Below are 20085 nucleotides of genomic sequence, written 5' to 3'. Positions count from 1 at the left end.
CCCTTGTTCAAAAGGCCTGGGGTAGCAGTGCCTGAACCAAAGGGTTGTGACTAGATTGTGGCACTAATGCTTGGTATCAAAACCAGCTAGACCTGTGTCCTAATTGCCACTCACCCAACAGTGGGTCCTGTATGATGCAGTGCTCTGCATTGATCCTCCTGATCTCTGAGTGGCTCACACTGCCCCTCATGTGATGTTGGTACCTCTTTTGGTGCTTCCCCATCAGGTGAGTGGCTTTCCAATCGCGAGGGAAACCCCCTTTTTCTTATGGGGGAGGGGAGAAGGTAGAAAACTGTCTTCACAATGTGCTCTCATTGAAATACACTGGTTCCCTCTGCCTCTCCTGTAATAGACAGGATGCTCTACAATGTACAGAGATCTTCACTAAGGCTGTTTGTATTTGAGGGCTGATCTATGCTAGGCTTATTCCCTGCTAATGAAACCCCACTGCCAACTGGTGCAGCTCCAACAGGGGGTGCTCTAGTGTAGACAGTGCAGGTGGCCAATGGTGTCCCTGCTCTGAGCAGTGAGATCCTCTCACAGGCTTCAATGAGAGGGTGGCTACGGTGCTGGTGCTAGTGGTACCACCTGCAGAGCTGCAATGCAGAGCATGGCTTGAGTGACTTGCTCTCTCTTCCAGGGTTCCCCCAGCCCAGAACGGGGAGTGGAGTTCTCGTCCCAATTTCGAAGAAGGTGAGAGTTCACAAGTCATAGTCCGTCAAACATGCCCACCTCTGGGATGTCAGTAACTACGTCTGGTAGTACTAGGGACTCCATGCAGCCTCCCCAGAGTTCAGCTACTAAGAGCCCAAAAAGCTGTCTCTGCTGTGCAAGACCAGAGCTGGACTCTGTTTCAACTGCAGTGAAGAAATTCGTTCTTTTTCAGTCACTTCTCCTGCAACTCTACAAATAGCATAATGGGGACAGCTGCTGGGATGTCCTTGGTAGCCATGGGTAATGCTGAGAGCCCGTAACCTCTCCTGATGCTGTTCTAACAGGCCTGAATGTGCTGACTCTTCCTCAGAACAGCAATTACATGCTGGAGGTCGGGAGTGAAGGGATGGATGCCGCAGCGCAGAAGACTCTGTGGGAAGGGAAGGTGCTCAGGTGCCATGACGGGTAGGAGTCAAATGCTAGCAGTGGCTCCAGACAGACCCTTAGTGCACTGAACCGGGATCTGATGTTCTCCTCCTTTCTCCATCTACTCTCTGGCCTGGGCCTCTGCCTTTCCATAGGGTGACTGGACACATCAAATAGACTTGGCCAAGTTGATTGATTTGTGGCTTCTGCACACACCAGCTGAGACCCTGACTGGGGAAACACCTTCCTCTTCAACTCGGGCTGGGCCTGAGGAGTGCCCAGAAAACCGCCAGGCCAACTGGGAGGAGATGTGCAAACCTACAGCTAGAGAGGGAAGCCACTTGTGTGTTTCTATAGCACTTAGTGTCCCTGGGTTAAAGTCTGCAGTCTATTTCTTTAAATACATAGATCAGGGTTGGAATTGAGCAGGGAGGTCTGGAGCAGAAGTTGGTGCTGCAGGCACTTTATGCTTTCTCAGAGGGGTCAGCAGAATCTGACATGGGTCTCAGCCTCATTCTCTCTGTGACTCTTCACTAACGCCAGCTTGTCTCCATCCAGCTCTGGATGCTCCAAGCCCCAGTCTCCGCAGTGCTGTCCAGAGCCCAGACAGGCTAGCCTGTGCTTCTCCACTCATCAACCAAAGAGACTGCGAAGGGCTAGGCTGCTGCTACAACCCCAGTGACAGGATGAATCTCTATTACTATGGCAACACAGGTGAGTTGGTGTGCAAGCCCTTATACAGACGGTGGCTGTGAAGAGCTTGCTGGCACTTGGGTGCTCGGAGGGGTGCATGGGGCTTACCACTTCACTCGTAAGAGCTGGGTGACTGCAAAACCAACTTCACACTCCACCCTGCCTGAAATGGCAAGGGCTGACTGCCACTCAATGCAGAGGCCATGACCCTTTCCCAGCTACATGGACAACTACTGTGTTGGCCTAACTGGGACTCTGTCCCTCTCCTGAGTCCTCAGGGTTGGAAGAATGAGAGATCCTGGCTCCTTAGCCTCTGGTCTGGGTTCCTAATGCAATGGGGTTCCTATCTGGGGAGCCTGATCCAGCTAGGGGCTCAGCCTGGCTCTCCCAGTGACCTGGCTGGAAATGAGGGGACTCCAGATGAGGTGCAGAGACTGGAAGGTGTCCCTCTCCAGTGAGGAGTTCTCATCCTTGGGCAGTGGAGAGGAAGTACTATCCCATTCAAATGGGCACTAGAACTTGAGTCTCTTCTCCAGTGTCCTGAGATTGGCTAGCTCAGATGACAGGTCAGGATCACCTTCCCCTTTACTCCCTTGCAATGACAGCACAGTGCACTCCAGATGGCCGGTTCATCATTGTGGTCTCTTGAGCTGTGACTCTGCCACCCCTGATCCTGGACTTGGTGTGTCTGGCCAGTGGACACAGTGCTGGCTGTGTCCCTGTGGGGCAGAACAACGCCTTTGTCCTGTTCCGGTTCCCACTCTCTGCCTGTGGCACCACTTTCCAGGGAAGTGGCACGTGCTACTTAGCAGTCTGGGTTCCAGGATGGGAGCCAAGGCACCTGCTTGTCAGTGCCCAGCTGCTTTGTGGGATGAATGCTTAACAGGCTTTCGGACCTGAGTCAAAACTGACCCTTATTGGTTTGGTCAATCTGCCGGTATCTGACTTCTTGCAGATGGCTGGAGACCAGGGTGTGTGCCACCAGCTCATTCTCATAGACAGGGATGTGAGAACCTGGAGTCAGGGCTCTGTCACTTCGGACAGCACCTTCAGGTAACCTGGTGGAGGTCTGGATCCTGCAGAGAACTGACCCAAATCTGGTTCTGCACCACTGATGGGCCACTTCCAGTGCCAACCCCCAGCAGCAGCTGCAGTGGCCGATCCTGGTGGACAGGTAAGTGACTGGGGGTCCAGCTGAGGGTCTCAATTTGGGCCTGGGGTGTGCAGGACACCTTCTTACAGCTGCTCCTCCCCATTCCCAGGTGCCTGTACACAGACAACTACCGCACCCAGCTGGTGCCTGTGGGAACCGCCTCGGGGCTGCAGTTCCCCTCTCACCACCAGCGCTTCGTTGTCAGCAACTTCACCTTCGTGGAGTCTGCCTTCCAGCGGGTGCTCACAGGGCCAGTATGGCTTCTGAACAATACAGGGTCCTTCCACCTATCCCCTCCAGCCCCTGAGCTAGGGAGGGAAACTGGCTCTAAAAAGCCAAGCTTGACTGCCAGCAACTAGAGGAAGAACCATTCTCTTGCTTGCCGCAGTGGATACCTGGGTAACTCCCAGAAATCCGTAGGATGGGCCCTACCTTGGAGATAGCCCTGCACATCAAGCATTGTGCCTGTCTCTGTTCTAAGACCTCAGGCACATGGCATGCTGTGGGAGTCTCATGATGCACCATCCCACTTGGACAGAGGGGAGACTGCAGTGCGTCATGGGAGAGCCAGGAGAGCTCAGCCCACAGGAGGAAGGTGTTTGAGCTATGACTCCCATGAGGCAATGCAGCACCACAGGAAAATACAGCTTCTGTTTGAATCGAAGCAATCTCCTGATTCACTTTTCCAGCACAAATCTCCAATTTTGCAGGAATTGCCCTTCTTGTCCCCAGTGCTGCTCCGGGCCAGCTCTGATACTCCCAGCCTAACCTGCTGTTTCAGCCCAGCCCCCGATATTGCTCGTGTCCAGTCTCCCCATCCCTTTGAATGGGTTTAGGTCTCATTTATCTGCAGGGTGAGATTCCTCCAGTTCTGCCATGAGGCCAAGTCCTGCTCGGGTGAGACCCCAACTCTGTGCTGCTTCCTTGCCTACAAGGGGGGGAGGGGATGGGGACCCTGCAATGCATTGACCTTACTGCTCTGACCCCTGCAAGGCACTCAGCATAGCCGTAATAGGGCTTCCTCCAACTCCTGAATGCACACATGGGTGCCTACACCTTTTGGGGCTCCTGGCGCATGGATACAAAGGCAACCTCCAACCCTGCTACACTTGCCCCAAGGTGGTTGCTTCTGAACTTCAAGAGCTCCAGGCCCTAACCCATGCCCTCTCCTCTAGGTGTACCTGCACTGCACCACTTCCATGTGCTGGCCCTGTAGCCTGTGAGTGTCCTGGCCCCTCTGCCTCCCCTTCTCTCTGTGGGATGGGATAAGAGGGCCTGGCAGGAATCAGCTGTCTCTCTGGAACTGGGTCTGAGAAACCTGGGAGTAGGGTCCTCCTCTTCTCCTTCCTGCCATGAAACTGTGGCTTCTGGGCACAGACTTCCTCTAATACTGGGGGTAACATCGTTCTTGCAGTGAGCAGCTCCATCTCCCAGAGCCTCTTTGAGAAGTCCAAATTCAGCCTCATCCCAAGGGAAAAGGACATGTACTCCTCAATCCCTGAACAATGTGGAGTGTCCTGGCTATGGAAGGTGGGGAGTGCTAGGCAATGTGGGTCTCCTGAAGCAGAGACCTGGTGGTGTGGGAGTACAGGTTTCTTGTCTGTGCCTTGCAATTAAACTCTTGCTGGCCTTATGGGGGGCAGGAGGAGCTCCAAGCAGCACTCTCAGGATGGGCTCTCCCCCACCACCAGCCGGGGGGCTGATATATTCCTCCAGGACTGGATCAGGAGAAGCTGCTGTGGATGGATAGGGTGAGTATCTGAGCCTTGGTGTAACTGTAGTCTGAAGCTGACCTTGTCCCTGAGCCTGGTGTGAGCTGCCCAGTGGTAGAAATTCCCTTCAAGGGAACCGTACATGCTGCTGGGCAATCGAACAAGGGCACTAAGCCAGGGCAACAACTTGTGTACTGGCTGACTCCGCATTTCAGGCTGCGTTCTGGGTGTTGTGGTCACATCTGAAATAGCGTCTGCTGCCTCATCTACAGCTGCCACATTCTCCAGCCCCTGGGCAGGGTGGGAGTCTGCCATGAGCAGGAAAGGGCTGGCAGTGGGAGAGAGAGGATTCCTGTTCCTCCTACCCCTCCCTGGGCCGTGCAGCCTGGGTGTATGGCTAATAACTGCTTTGTCTCCGTCCTGCACGCTTGTCTCGGAGCACCCTGGACTGCAGCTTGGGCCAGCGCAGCAGTCGGGCGTGGGGGCGGGCCTGTCCATGTCACTCCTGGTAACTGCATGGTGGAGATGGAGGAGAAATGCAGCTTGTGAAACCAGAATCGTGAATTAAAACCATTCCAGACATACTGTTTCTCTGGCTCTTCTCTGCCCAGCTCTGCAGTCTCCCCGTGAGAAGGGGAGAACGAACCTGAGATGGGTGTGGGTGGAGCAATGGGCAAAATCCTTGCTAGACACGTTTATGGAAGCTTTCCCTCTACTCCCCTGGCCTCTGCCACAACTCCTGGTTCCCTTGGCATAGTCTGCCCTGTCTCTTCACCTCGATTGCTGGCTATGGCTAAGTGGAAGCTGTTTGTCATGGTGAGCATGTGACAGGTTGGGTCACAGAACCCCCTTGGGACTGCCACCTGATGTGCTGGGACTACCTCCAAGCCAGTTTTCCCTTGCAGCTTGGGACTTCAGTACCTTGCCTGGTTGTGCCAGACATGCTAGCCTGCTACAAACACAGACCCAGGTCTGAACCAGGTCCCCCAAAAGTTGCAGGCTTAACTGAAAACAGCTTAAGAAGTGCTCCTGCCCCTGCTACCCAGTTCCCAATGGGATCTAAACCCCAAATACATCTGTTTTATTCTATATAAAGCTTACACGGAGTAACCTCATAAATTGTTCGCTTTCTATAACACTGACTGAAATATGCACAGCGGTTTGCTCCCCCAGGAATTAATTGCTTGCTCTGGGTTAATAAGTAAAAAAGTGATTTTATTAAATATAAAAGGTAGGATTTAAGTGGCTCTAAGTAATAGAGAGAACAAAGTGAATTACCAAGCAAAATAAAACTCACACGTCTAAGCCTAACGGTAAGAAACTAAATGCAGGTAAATCTCACCCTCAGAGATGTTCCAATGAGCTTCTTTTACAGACTAGGCTTCCTCCTAGTCTGGGTCCAGCAATCACTCACACCCTTGTAGTTACTGTCCTTTGTTCCAGTTTCTTTCAGGCATCTCTTTGGGGTGGAAAGGCTATTTCTTGAGCCACCTGAAGACAAAATGGAGGGGTTTCCCAGGGACTTATATAGTCTCTCTTATGGGTGGAAACCCCTTGTATTTTCCTATGCAGAATCAGAGCTACAAGATGGAGTTTTGGAGTCACATGGGCAAGTCACATGTCCATGTATGACTCAGTTGTTTACAGGCCAATGCCATTGCTTACATGTTAGTTTGACTGTTCCCAGGAAAGCTCAGATATGGATCTCAAAGACCATTTTCAACTTGATTGGGCATTTCCTGAGAATAGTCCTTTCTCAAGAAGCTGACCAAATGCTTCACTGAGGCTACTTAAAATCAAACAAGTACACAGCCAATATTCATAAGTTCGAATACAAACATGATACATGCATACAAATAGGATGAATATATCCAGTAGATCATAACCTTTGCAGAGATATGCTACATGGCATATCTAGCATAAAACATATTCCAGTTATGTCATATTTACACTCAGAAGCATATTTCTATAAAGCATTATGGGGTGCAACGTCACAGAGCAGTTATGGGTTTGAACTCAAGCCTGCTCAGCCTGTGGAGGGAGGCCTAGTGAAGCACCATATGTCTGCTCCTGCCTCAGTGATAGCACCAGGGAAAGGGCTTGCCACTCCTGCCTGTTGCCTTAATGGAGGTGGGCCCAACCCTGCCTACTCCTTGTCTGACCAGCTGTGCAGGAATGGACAATTGTGACCGCCCAGCCAGAAACCAGATGCTTTGCTCATCTGGCAGCAGCACCAAGGAACTTAGCTTATTTTGAGACTTACAGCATATGGAGCACCAGTGCTGTACCTCATCTCAGTGTGATCACTAGTCTTCCTGCTAGACAGGCTTGAATGGGGCTAGTTAGCTTGGTCAACTAGTATCTCTGTATGATCCAAATGCCACCACCCTGGCAAGCTCAGGACTCCCTCCATGCTTCTCCTGTGCTTGGCCAACTCAACCAGTGGAGGATACTAAAGCAAAATACAGGCAGGAACTGTATAAAACCAACTGCTGGTTGAGGAAACTGTTAACTAATCCCAGCGCTCCTCTCTCATGTTTGCTACTGGATCCTGGCTGACCAGCAGGAAGGCAGTGGCTGGTGAGAGAATTAATAGCTGCCCTGGGGAAGTGACATACTCCAGAGTGAGGAGAAGGCTATAGAATTGGCAAGGGGGACAGAGAGCCCAAAGAGCAAGGGAATCTTGTGTTTGTACAAAGGTCAATAACATCTTCTGTACCGGTCTTGGGGGAGATCCTGGCTGAGCTACAGCTTCCCCAGAAAAGCAGGAGAGATGTGCAGAATTAGTCAGCAGAGCTCCAGCAGCCCTGCTGTGATCTCCACTACCCACTTTCTGGAGTCCAGGGTAGAACCTCTGTTCACACAGAGACCTGTTCCAGCATAACCCATAGCTGGTGTTAGGGTATTTTGGGATGAGGGAGAACTATGTTCAAGTCCCTGCTCTGCTGGAGTCAGAGCCTTGACCCTGGATCTCCCCCATCCCTCCTGAGTGCCCCAACCTCTGGGCTGGTGCAATCTGTAGTGCTTTTTCTTTACTGAAAACTTTCGGAAGATCTGTTTTGCCTTAATGCAACCTAGGTCCACTGGAATAGCAGCATGTGTGCATAGCTGAGACAGTTTAAAACAGCCAAGTCAGTTGTGACCAGCTCTGCCTTTAGTGAATGCTGGCCTGATGTTTTCCATTCTAGGGCTCTGTTTTCAGTTGCTCTGAGCCATTTGGGCTGAAGTTTTCCACCTCAGGTGTCTGCCTCGGGCTGAATTTTTTTTAAAGGAAAGTTTCACCTAAAACGGAGCAGCTGTTTGCAAGAATTAATTGGGGGGCGGGGAAGAGAATAGGTTTTGCCCCATTAGAGAGAAAATAGCTGCTTCATTGAGAAGTTCTAGAACCCTCCTGGTGGGGAGCTGGGAGCTGAAACATCCCAGAGTGGCTGTTTTTGATGTTTGGGCTGTACCTCTTGCTGGTCCTGAGAAGCTTCTCCCACATGGAGCCAAGTCACGAGCCTTTGAAAAAATCAGTTTGCTCAGGCTCAGTGGAGGTTTGTTTGGAGCTAAATTCTCCAGTTTCCGTCTCCACTGAGCAGCACTTTCCCTTAAATTTTTTCTGCTGGTCGGGAGGGGACATTGTGGTGTTGAGCACCAAAACTGAGAGCAAGGCACCTGTCTCTCCTGTGATCTCAATGCCCCCTGCTTGGGCCAGGCTGCACCGAGGAGGAGTAAAGGGCCTGACCCACACACAGAGGATGGGGGGAAAATGGAAAGGGACAAGATAGACACAGAGCTGGGAGGGCAGAAGCCATGGTCGGGGTGGGATAGGAGGAGGGGCAGGAGCTAGTGTGGGTGACTACAGGGCCCCAAATGCTATGGTAATATAAATAAGAGCAGTTGAGGGGGTAGAGACTAGGAGGGAGCCCAATGGCAGAAAGGAAAATGACTACTAGAATCACTCCCTAACTGATCCTGGAAAAGAACCCAGGAGTCCTGCGCCACACCAGTCCTTGGCTGTCAGCAAATAGCTCTGAAACCTGCTGGCAAAGCATGCATCTCTCCTCCGTTTCAGCCATGTAGAGTACATCTATGCAGACAGCGGCAACCCATGGCACTGAGTCTCCAAGCCCAGGCTGAAAGATTTGGGCTCATGCTACCACAGCAAAAACAATTGTGTCAAGAGCACTTTTAAGTGGGGGCTTGGCTGGAGCTCATGCCCTGAAACATACCCCACTCCCTAGGCTTCAGAGCCCGAGCCACAATGTCTACCCAGCTACGTTTAGTGCAGTAGCCCAAGTCTGTTGATATGGGCTCGCAGGCTTGGTGCTGCGGGCTGTGCAGACATACCCATAGAGCAGAGGTGGGCAAACTACGGCCCACCAGCCAATTTAATCTGGCCCTTGAGCTCCCACTGGGGAGCGGGGTGTGGGGCTTGCCCCGCTCCTGAGCGCCATCTGGGGAGTGGGGTTGGGGGGAGGCCACTCCATGAGCGCTAGCTGCAGCTCTGCGCAGTTCCTGGAAGCAGCAGCATGTCACCTTTCTGGCTTCTACGTGTAGGGGCAGCCAGGGGACTCTGCACACTGCCCCTGCCCCAAGCACTGTCCCCGCAGCTCCCTTTGGGTGGGAACTGCGGCCAATGGGAGCTGCAGGGGCGGCGCCTGTGGATGGGGCAGTGCCTGGCTGCGGCTCCGCATAGGAGCTGGAGGGGAGACATGCCACCTGGAGCCTGCACCCTGAGTCTCTCCCATGCCCCAACCCCCTGCCCCAGCCCTGATTCCCCTCCCGCAATCCAAACCCCTCATCCCCAGCCCCACCCCAGAGCCTGCACCCCCAGCCAGAGCCCTCACCCCCCTGTGCTCCAATCCCCTGCCCCAGCCCAGAGCCCCCTCCCACACTCTGAACCCTTTGGTCCCAGCCTGGAGCACCCTCCTGTACCCCAAACCCCTCATCCTCAGCCCCACCCCAGAGCCTGCACCCCCAGCTGGAGCCTTCACCCTCTCCTGCACCCCAACCCCAATTTCGTGAGCATTCATGGCCTGCCATACAATTTCCATACCCAGATGTGGCTCTCGGGCCAAAAAGTTTGCCCGCCCCTGCCATAGAGGCTAACAGCCTAGTACTCCTACCAGTTATTCCTCTAGTTCAATGATAGAGGGCTGTGCTGTAACTCTAAAGGACCCCCCTCCTGATGAATGAAGTTGGGATCCATACAGCTCCATGGGATGAAAATTGTTTTCCATTTGTATTTTGAAACTGTCAGGAAAGCACAAGCTTTAGGCACATCCCATACACCCCTCCCTCGACCCAAGCTGCTATGGCAGGTCCAGTTCCTGCATTTGTTCAAAGGAAATAGAGATGAGTTTGGGGTCCCCAAGACTCAATAGACTTGGATAGTCCTGGGTCCCTGCTGGGTTGGGAAGCAACGGTGCAAAGAGAAACCAAACCTAGCTTCCCGCTAGAACTGGATTCTCTGGGCTTGACTCTCCACTGGCCTGCGCCTCATTTACAGCAGAGGGGGTAAAACACTTCCCTTCTGCTTTGGTAACTATGGCAATGGAGACTCAGGCCCTCCCCCTCTCACCGCTCCCTCTGCAAGGGCCTGATGCAGGGAACCTGGCCGTCCTCCAGCCCAAGCCAGCCCAGTGTGTGAACTGAGCGGAGGCCGGCTAGGACTGTGCCCGAGGAACCTCACTGTTCCAGCAGGAGTCTGGTGCTATGGCAGCCCCAAAGAGTGAGTCCAGAGCTGGCCTGGTGGCAGATGCCCTGGCAGCTGCAGATGCCCCCATCATGCAGCAGAGAGCCCTTGGCAAGGGGCCAGGCTGATCCCTCAGCAGAGCGAGGCCCAACACCAGCATTTGGAGAGGAAGGAAGGTCTGAACCCTCCCGGGGTTCCAATGGGAAGGAATAAACTGACCTCCCCTCAGTAACATGCCATGAACACAGACCCATCTTCTGCTTCCTCCTGAGAAGGGCCAGGAAGCTCCATCCCACGCCCAAGGTTTCTCCTTCCTGGGGCAGGGTATGGCCAGACCTCAGGGGAGGGGCTGGGCTCTTCTCCCTTGGCCCTGCAGGAATGGCCACCTGGGCTCTGGCCAATCCCAGCTGCCTGCAGGGTACAAAGGAGGCAGACTGGGGGCAGATGCCTTATGGGTCACTGGCAGGAGAGCAGCATGGCTGGGGTGTGGTGTGGGCTCTATGGGGGAGTGCTGTGCTTCTGGCTGCTGTACTGCCCCTTTGCTCTGGCTCTGGGAGCCCTGGGGGAGCCTAAGGAGCTGGTCTGTGGCCAGAGAAGCTTGCAGTTCATGCTGCATCCTGGCCAGGCTGGGGTGGACTCCCTGGCACTGACTGCTTGGGGTAAGTGAGGCCAGCCCTGTGTGCCCCTCCCTGGGTGTCTGGAGGGAGCCCAGTGTGTGGCTCCAGGGAGAGGGGGAAGGGACTAATTCTGTCCCAGGGATCCTTCTGCTTGTCCAAGCCCTGGCCAGCAGCTGGCTGAGTCCTAGGGAGCCTGAGCAATGGCTGAACTGAGCTGGGCAGGGCTTCTGGGCTGGCCTGGCTTGACCTGGGCAGCCCTTCTGCCCCCCTGCAGCCAGGAGCTTGTCCCTTCTGTGCAGGGAGGCAGTAGCTCCTTCCCCTGCACTGGCTGCTGATCTCCTTGTTCCTCCCTAGATACGGCTGGGAAGCTGCATGCTCTGCAGAATGACTCCAGCTGTGGGGTCTGGGTCTCCCAGGCTGCAGATGGCTCCAGGACAGTTGGTGCCTCCTATGCTGGCTGTTATGTCTCTGAATGGGTGAGTGACCTTCTGGCACCTGCCTTGGGTTCTGTGCTTGCTGCTCTGCCAGCCCTGATGTCTGTGGGTCTCTCTCCCCAGGATGGCGGTCACCTGATGGTGGTTGGTGTTGAGGGGATGGCTGCTGGTGGGCGCAGGGCCCTGCATGAGGAGAAGGTGCTCAGGTGCCCCAGGAGCCTGCCAGGTGAGGGCCTAGTGTCTTATGCTGAATGCCCCAGCCTGTGGCTGTGAATGATCTTGTGGAGATGGCTGCTCTCCTCCAGTTACACAAAGGGAGGCCTGTGTCTCCCTCTTCTCCTCCCTGGGGTCAGGTGGCCACTGTGGGGCCAGTGACAGCCCTTCTTTGCAGGCTGAGCAAGACAATGCCCCTGGCAGAGAGCACTCCCTGCTGCTTGGCTGCTCTCTCACATAGGAGAGCCTGGCATTCATGGTCTTTGTATTGCATTAGCCCCTAAGGGCTCCAGGCAGGGCCTGGGGATGGTGACAGGTGCTGAAGGCTTCCCTAGAGGCCATGTCTCCACGAGGCCATTACCCAAACTGTTCCTGGATTAAACGGTGAGTCTCTGGGCTGAGAGGGCACAGACCAGGTTCCCCCTGGATGGTGCAGATTGAAGCCCCTCAGCAGAGTGTGAGCTGGCAGCAGGATGTCTGTCCTGCAGAACGCCTGGGGCCCTGAGGGAGCCTCAAAGCTCCTGGCCAGGCCAGGAGGGAGCATGCTCTGTAGTCCAGTCTCTTGCCCCACCTAGTCTCTGTTCCTTACTGCTTCCCACCTGTCTCACCCCAGCCCTGGATGCTCCAAGCCCCGATGTCTGTGCTGCCATCCAGAGCCAGGACAGGCTGCCCTGTGGCTCCCCACCCATCGCCCGGGGAGTCTGTGAAGAACAAGGCTGTTGTTACAACCCCAGTGATAGGGTGAAGCCTTGTTACTATGGCAACACAGGTGAGTTTCTGTGCACATGAATTGTCCAGAGCTGACTAATGGTCCCTCGTGTGGGTGTGGGGGGCAGTGGCTGAGATACCTGGCATCAAAGCTGAGTGGGGTTTCCACATACCCAGTCCTGCAGACAGCTGGGTGCTGGGCTAGTTAGTGTGATATCAAGGCCACGTGCAATGCTTTCCATCCAGCCTCAGGCTGAGTGCTTCAGCCGTGACCAATAACAGACCCAGCCCCTTGCTCTGGAATCCACAGCACATGCCTTGTGGCCATTACAGCTCCACCATGAGCTATATTGCCAGGGTCCCTTGCAGTGCCAGCCTGTGCCCTGGAGGGGTGCAGTAGAACATGGTGGGTTCTTATCCAGCTCCGGGACAAGCTGCTGGCTTCTGCTCTAGTGTCCTGGGACTGGCTAACCCAGGTAGGAAGGTGGCCCTGACTTGTCCCCGGCTCCTTTCCAGTGACAGCGCAGTGCACTCCAGATGGCCAGTTCTCCCTCGTGGTCTCTCGGGCTGTGACTCTGCCCCCCCTGATCCTGGACTCGGTGCATCTGGCCAATGGGCGTGGTGCTGGCTGTGTCCCTGTGGGGCAGAACAACGCCTTTGTCCTGTTCCGGTTCCCACTCTCTGCCTGTGGCACCACTTTCCGGGTAAGAGTTGAGCTGGGGGAGGCCAGGATGGGGTCACTCAGCAATAGAAGGGGATTCACTTTTTACTTATTAATTAACTCAGAGTGTGTTAATACCAGCTGTGCATATTTTTTATTAGTGTTAGAGGGCAAACAACGTATAAGTTTACTCTGTATAAGCTTTATACAGGGTAAAATGAATTTATTTGGGGTTTAAACCCCATTGAAAGCTGGGGATTTGAGTGTTAAAAGCAATTTTAAGCTGCTTTGAGTTAAGTTTGTAACTCATTACATGGCATATGTAGCATAAAACATATTCCAGTTATATATACAGAAGCATATTTCTATAAAGCCTTATGGGGGCACCATAACAGCTGCACGTTGTCAGTGAATGCCACCTGACTAGGTTCAGTGGTGGCCTAGAAGAACTGCATCACGCCACTGAAGATGCCAATTCTTGGCTAGACGACCATGCACATGCCAAATAAAATAAGTGATTGCTCTCTCCTTGCAGATGGTTGGAGACCAGGGTGTGTATGAGACTGAGCTGGTGGCAGACAGGGATGTGAAAACCTGGACTCTGGGCTCCATCACCAGGGATAGCACCTTCAGGTAACTCCTGGGGCTGGTATCTCTACCCTGAATCTCTAGAGCTGCCTCTGTCATGTCAGGCAATAGCATGGGAGTGGTTCAGGGCCAGCTGTTCCTCCAGCCAGCTGTTACATGGCAGTGCCAGACTGCAGTGACTCTCTTCCCCAGAACCCTGGGCTCTCTCCACTCATTGGGGAAGATTGGCCATGAGGAGTGAGGTGAATGGGGCTGAGCATGAAGCAAGTCAATAAAGGGGATATTGGTTTGTAACCCTTTCCTGGGCTGGGGTGTCGGGAGGAAATGGAGTGAACTCACCAGCCAGCATGTCCCTCTGCAGCCAGGCCTGGCATTGTAGCAACTCCACATTCAGCCTCTGCTCAGGACTCCCACCCTCTGGTTGGGTCCCTCCTATTCACTCATTCTGGTGTAGGAATCCAATATGCTCAAGTATCTGACCCTGTGTTGGGTCACTTGCCCCAGCCTAGGTTCTGTAGTCACTGACTCTGCTCCCTGTGGGAGGTTTTCCTATCCCCTCTCCTGGGGATGGGAGGGGAACCAGGCCCACCCTCTGCTCTAGCTTCCAGCCCAGGAACTCTGGGATCAAGCAGCTATCACTGTCTCTTCTTACAAGATCTTCCACTTCCTACCTCTGCCTGCCCACAGGTGCCTTTCCCAGGACTTCATCGTCCACTCCTCTTTGGAAGTCTGATTCCTTGTGAGGCTTCCTGCTGGAAGCCTCCTTTTGGCAGTTTCTAGCCGTCCCCTGGCACCTGCCTGGAACCCTGGCTGCTCTGTCCGTTTGGGGCTAATCCTAAAATAGAACTCCCTATGGCAGCTCTCCTCAGTCCTTCCCTATTGCCCTGCAGTCCCTCATCTATAGGAACCACCCACTGGGTTCTCCCTAGATGGGACTAATTCTTAATTGCCTTGCCTCCAGGTGCCCCATATGGGGCAACTCAGCTCCCCTGAACCCTGTCCCTCCCACTGTGGGGTTCATACCCCCCTCTGGTGCCCTTCCCCTCAATGCCATCTCTGCAATGCATGCCTGGCCTTGATCATCTCATCTTCTTGGCACTCTCACCACCAGGTTACACGTCCGCTGCAGCTACTCCATCAGTGGGAACTTCCTCCCCTTGAGTGTCCAGGTCTTCACCCTGCCCCCGCCCCCCGCTGTGTCCCAGCCTGGCCCCCTGATGCTGGAGCTGCGCATTGCCACAGGTAGGAGAGCTCCTTGGAGAGTGACGTGGTGGAGCAGGGGCTCATTCTTACCTCTTGGTGTGGGAATCTGGTCTCTGGCTTAGCTGCCCCTCCAGGCCAGATGAGGCCTTAAGACCCTGTGGAATGGATCTAGGGAGGATGGGGGAGATAAGGCTGTGACTTGACTGTCCTTTGCACTTTGATTTTAGGATTCAATTACAGCTCACTTCTGGCTGAGAGGTTATCTGTCCTCAGTGTATAGAAAGGCAGCCCTGCTCCTGCATTGTGGGCTAGATCTAGCACAGTGGGAATGCTTACCCCTGAACTGGGAGTCAGGACCCCCTGAACAGCTTGTGGGTATTGGCCCCATATGATGCACTAAGCTTCTCTACCTGCAGTGACCCTCTCTGTGCTTATCTGTTCCAGAGCAGAATTACGGCTCCTACTACGCAGACCAAGATTACCCTGTGGTGAAGGTTCTGCGGGACCCCATCTACGTGGAGGTCCGGATCCTGCAGAGAACTGACCCAGATCTGGTTCTGGTCCTGCACGACTGCTGGGCCACCCCCAGCACCAACCCCCAGCAGCAGCCGCAGTGGCCGATCCTGGTGGATGGGTGAGTGACTGGGGGTCCAGGGTAAGGGGTCTCTATTTTGGCCTGGGGAGTGCAGGGCACCTTCTGACAACTGCTCCCCTCATTCCCAGGTGCCCGTACACAGGAGACAACTACCGCACCCAGCTGGTGCCTGTGGGAGCCGCCTCGGGGCTGCAGTTCCCATCTCACCACCAGCGCTTCATCGTCAGAACCTTCACCTTCGTGGAGTCTGCCTCCCAGCGGGTGCTCACAGGGCCGGTATGACCTCCCTTCTATTCCAGTAGGGCCAATTGGTCTCTGTGATCAATACACTCTAGCATTTGGCATGTTTGCACAATGTCTGTCATAGTGGTCCTGCTCCTCAAGCCTTTTCCCCCTTCCATGTTGCTCGTCTCATTCCCTAATGAGACAAGATCATGAGTCAAAGTGTAGGGCAAACCTTAGGCTGGTTAAGATTCTTCATCTCCCTGACCTCCATGGTGGTCCTCACTGCCCAGCCTCTCCAGTGCTCCTACACTAACAGGCCACCCACCCCACAGGTTCAGGACCCTGTAAGGTGGAGTGTAGCTTCACTCCCCTGTAAGCAAAGGCAGGGACATGTCAAGAAGGGCCTGTCCAACCTGAGCCATCATCTCTCTCCCCACTCCTAGGTGTACCTGCATTGCAGCGCCTCAGTGTGTCAGCCCTCCAGGCTGGAGCCCTGCACCCTCTCCTGCCCTGCTGGAGCCCGTGAGTTTCTTCCCATCCTCCTTGCTTGGGCTGTGGTGAAGAGGGAGCCGGTGGGGTGGCTGCCAGGATTCATGGATGTATCTGATCAGCCATGAGCACAAACCCATCAGGCCTGGTGACAGCTGGGCTTCCTGCTCATCAAAAGGGAGTAGTTTCCAACTCACCCTGCTGCTGCTTGCACAGCAAGGTCACCTCTCTGAACAAACCAATGAGGAGTTCTCCACTCCATTTGGAAAGGGAGCTCACTTCCCCTCCTGCTCCAGTGGGTGTGGCTGACAATGCAGCTATCTTTCTCTAGTGCCATGTCAGGGCAATGCCAGATGCTGCAGGGAGCTGGGCTGATGCTCTGCTGCAGCAGATGCCCCACTGACTGGCTTTCCTCAGACATGGGGTGATGGAAGCATAGGTGCTCCTTGGTTAACAAGACTTCCAGACTTGTCTGCTCTGCAGCTAAACAGCTGTTGTCTGTCATAGGGGGCAGGAGGAGCTCTGAGCAGCACCTTCAAGATGGGCTCTCCCACATCACCAGCCAGGGGCCTGTGTTTCTCCTCCAGGCCAGGCTGAAGAGGGAAGTGTCTTCAGAACTTGGTGAGTCTGGCCTAGTATCCTTCTTTGTAGAAGCCTTAGAGCCTAACCTGTTGCCTGAAACTAACTTCTCCACTGTGGGGGAGCTCCCTATGGCAGGGACCTCTTGTTCAAAGACCATTCAGTCTAGGCCACCCTGGGGTGACCCTACAGTGGTAGGGCACCAAACCAATGAGGCTAATTCAGTCATTGACCTGCCCATGGCCAGTTGTAAGGATGACCAGGGAATTCACTCCTGTCTCGATTACATCTCCAACCTGACTGGCTTACCTGGGTTTACAGCCCTATGGCATGGGGTAGTCCTATTTAACTGCTGATCCTCATCCCACTGTGTCCAAATGGACTTTGAGGGAGGGCAGCCTCAACTCATCACTGGGCATGCATCCCTCTGACTGTCCTAACCTGAATAACTCTTCTAGAGGCATCCTGCTTAAGCCTGCAGAGAACGCCCAACCCTGTGTTCTGAGCACACTGGTATCACATTGCCACCAGAAAAGGCTGGGGCCCATGACAGCATGGCCTAGAGAGACAGGACTGCAGAGGCATGCAGAGCTGCTACTGACTCTCCTACTGGAGGAACCACTGGCTGCACTAACCCATCCAATCTGCAGCAAACATGGCCTGTTGGCAAGGGGCTAGGACAATAGCCCATTCTGTCCTCAAGATGGGAAGGACTCTGGATTTATGAGAGAACTGGTCTAGGTACAGCATATGCTGGTAACTACTGTATAATAGGCTGAGCCTATGACTAGGAAAGCTGGAGGAGGAAATAATGGGTGGAGCAGGATGGGGGTCTGATCAGGGCTCTAAAGGCATACTTGCTCCAGACTGAACTTCCTTTCTTTGAATAGGATCTCCAAGGAACAGTGGAGCAGCCTGGATCTTGGCCTTAGCTGGGGTGATGCTGATGGGGGCACTGTGTGTGATGCTCATGGCCATCATGCAGGGCAGATGGAGAAACACAGCCTGTGAGATCTGTGTGATACAATAAACACTATTGCAAGCATGCTTTCTCTGTGCTTCCTGGGAGGGACAGTGTGGCCTGGCCCTGGGGGAGGCAGGGGAAACCACTTGCAGGTTTGGCACAAGTGGAGTGATGGTACTGGAATGCAGAGTCCATCTATGTCCCCTAGGCAGAGCTACCATCCTGTCCTTCTACCACCTGTGTCTGTAGTGGGTGCTAACTGGGAGCAGGACACTGACTAGCAAGACAGCTGTTTGGGGGGGGGAGCTAGCTAGTGTTATGTGCTTCTCTTCAGCTGCCCCCTCTGAGCACACAGCAGGTGTGACCTGGAAGTCTCAAAGCCAAACAGCTGAGCACCAATAGACTCAAGATAGCTGAGGGGAAAAACCCTCTAACTTTGCTCAGCTAACTGATTTTAATGATTGGAAGAGTACTGCTACCCATGTCTTTGCTTCATTGGGGTAGTGCATAAGAACAGCCGTACTAGGTCAGACCAAAGTTCATCTAGCCCAATATCCTGTCTTCCAACCAGGGCCAATGCCAGGTGCCCCAGAGGGAATGAACAGAGCAGGTAATCAAGCAATCCATCCCCTGTTGCCCATTCCTAGCTTCTGGCAAACAGGTTAGGGACACAATCCTGGCTATTGTCCATTTGATGGACATAGCAGTGTGTGGTCTTCCTTTTTGTTTTTAAATCTGCTGCCTAGTCATTTAGTGACCACTAGCTCTTGTGTTATGAGAAGGAGTAAATAACATTTCCTTATGTACTTTCTCCACACTGGTCATGATTTTATAGACCTCTATCATATTCTTCCCTTTCCCCCCTCTTGTCTTTTTCCAAGCTGGGAAGTCCCAGTCTTATTTTTCTCCTCACCTGAAAGCTGTTCCATACCCCTAATCATTTTTGTTGCCCTTCTCTGCATCTTTTCCAATTCTAAGCTTTTTGTTTGGGGGGGAGGGGGAGGGTAGGGCAACCACATTTGTGCACCGTATTCATAGAATAGGGTTGGAAGGGATCTCAGGAGCTCATCCAGTCCAACCCCCTGCTCAAAGCAGGACCAACCCCAACTAAATCATCCCAGCCAGGGCTTTGTCAAGCAGGGCCTGTCATAAATATAAGGGAAGGGTAAACACCTTTAAAATCCCTCCTGGCCAAAGGAAAGCCCTTTCACCTGTAAAGGGTTAAGGAGCTAGGATAACCTTGCTGGCACCTGACCAAAATCTCCAATGAGGAGACAAGATACTTTCAAAGCTGGAGGGGGGGGAGGAAAAAAGAGTCTGGGTCTGCCTGTATGATTTTGCTGGGGACAGAACAGGAATGGAGTCTTAGAACTTAGTAACATAGAATATCAGGGTTGGAAGGGACCTCAGGAGGTCATCCAATCCAACCCCCTGCTCAAAGCAGGGCAAATCCCTAAATGGCCCCCTCAAGGATTGAACTCACAACCCTGGGTTTAGCAGGCCAATGCTCAAACCACTGAGCTATCCCTCCAGTAAGCTACCTAGATATGCATTAGATTATGATTTCTTTAAATAGCTGAGAAAATAAGCTGTGCTGAATAGAATGGATATTCCTGTTTGTCTTTTTGTAACTTAAGGTTTTGCCTAGAGGGATTCTCTGTTTTGAATCTGTTTACCATCCTGATTTTACAGAGGTGATTCTTTTTACTTTTTAAGAAACTGAATGCTTTTTCATTAAGATCCAAGGGTTTGGGTTTGTGGTCACCTATGCAAATGGAGGATTTTTATCAAACCTTCCCCAGGAAGGGGGGTGCAAGGTTTTGGTGAGGATTTTGGGGGGGGGGGAAAGACATTTCCAAACAACTTTCCCAGTAACCGGTTAAACATTTTGGTGATGGCAGCAAAAGCCCAAGGGTAAAATAGTTTACCTCGGAAGTTTTAACCTAAGCTGGTAAAAGTAAGCTTAGGAGGTTTTCATGGAGGTCCCCACATCTGTACCCTAGAGTTCAGAGTGGGGAAGGAACCTTGACAGGGCTGTAAAAACCTCTACAGATAAAGATTCCACCACATCCCTAGGTAATCCAGTCCAGTGCTTCACCATTCTCCTGGTGAAATAGTTTTTCCTGATATCCAACTTAGACCTCCCCCACTGCAACTTGAGACCATTGCTCCTTGTTCTGTCATCTGCTACCACTAGCCTGAGTTTCCAGGTGTGGGGATTTTTTGTTTTTTAAATAAAATTTATCTTTAAGAACAGGATGGGATTTTTGCGTCCTAAGAGGCTTGTGCACATGTTTAATTAGCTAGTGGCAACAGCTGATCTCCTTTTGTGTTTTTTTTCTTTCTTAGCTCTTCCTGGAGTGGGGGTGAAAGGGCATGAGGGTACCACACAGAAGGAATTCCCAAGTGTGCCTTCCTGGATCCTCAGGGGTTTTGTATTTGAGTGGTGGCAACATCTACCCATCCAAGGTCAGAGAAAAGCTGTAACCTT

General features: G+C 53.1%; 1 protein-coding gene and 1 pseudogene across 1 annotated transcript; both read left to right on the top strand.

Annotated features, from left to right (window-relative positions):
* The first annotated feature begins 1112 nt into the window (after positions 1–1112).
* LOC141991322 (zona pellucida sperm-binding protein 4-like) lies at positions 1113–5268 on the top strand (annotated as a pseudogene).
* Positions 5269–10901: 5633 nt separating this feature from the next.
* Positions 10902–17660, top strand: LOC141991554 (zona pellucida sperm-binding protein 4-like). The gene is made up of 12 exons (XM_074959883.1): positions 10902–10977; positions 11290–11411; positions 11493–11595; positions 12196–12351; positions 12807–12994; positions 13487–13584; positions 14651–14781; positions 15187–15376; positions 15466–15613; positions 16006–16084; positions 16559–16672; positions 17521–17660. Exons 1-12 carry the CDS (start codon positions 10926–10928, stop codon positions 17658–17660), a joined length of 1521 nt encoding a protein of 506 aa, XP_074815984.1. The 5' UTR covers positions 10902–10925.
* The last annotated feature ends 2425 nt before the right edge of the window (positions 17661–20085 follow it).

This window comes from Natator depressus, chromosome 7, assembly GCF_965152275.1.
Source record: "Natator depressus isolate rNatDep1 chromosome 7, rNatDep2.hap1, whole genome shotgun sequence".
Classification (NCBI taxonomy): Eukaryota; Metazoa; Chordata; order Testudines; family Cheloniidae; genus Natator; species Natator depressus.
This window is presented reverse-complemented; position numbering and strand designations above follow the sequence as displayed.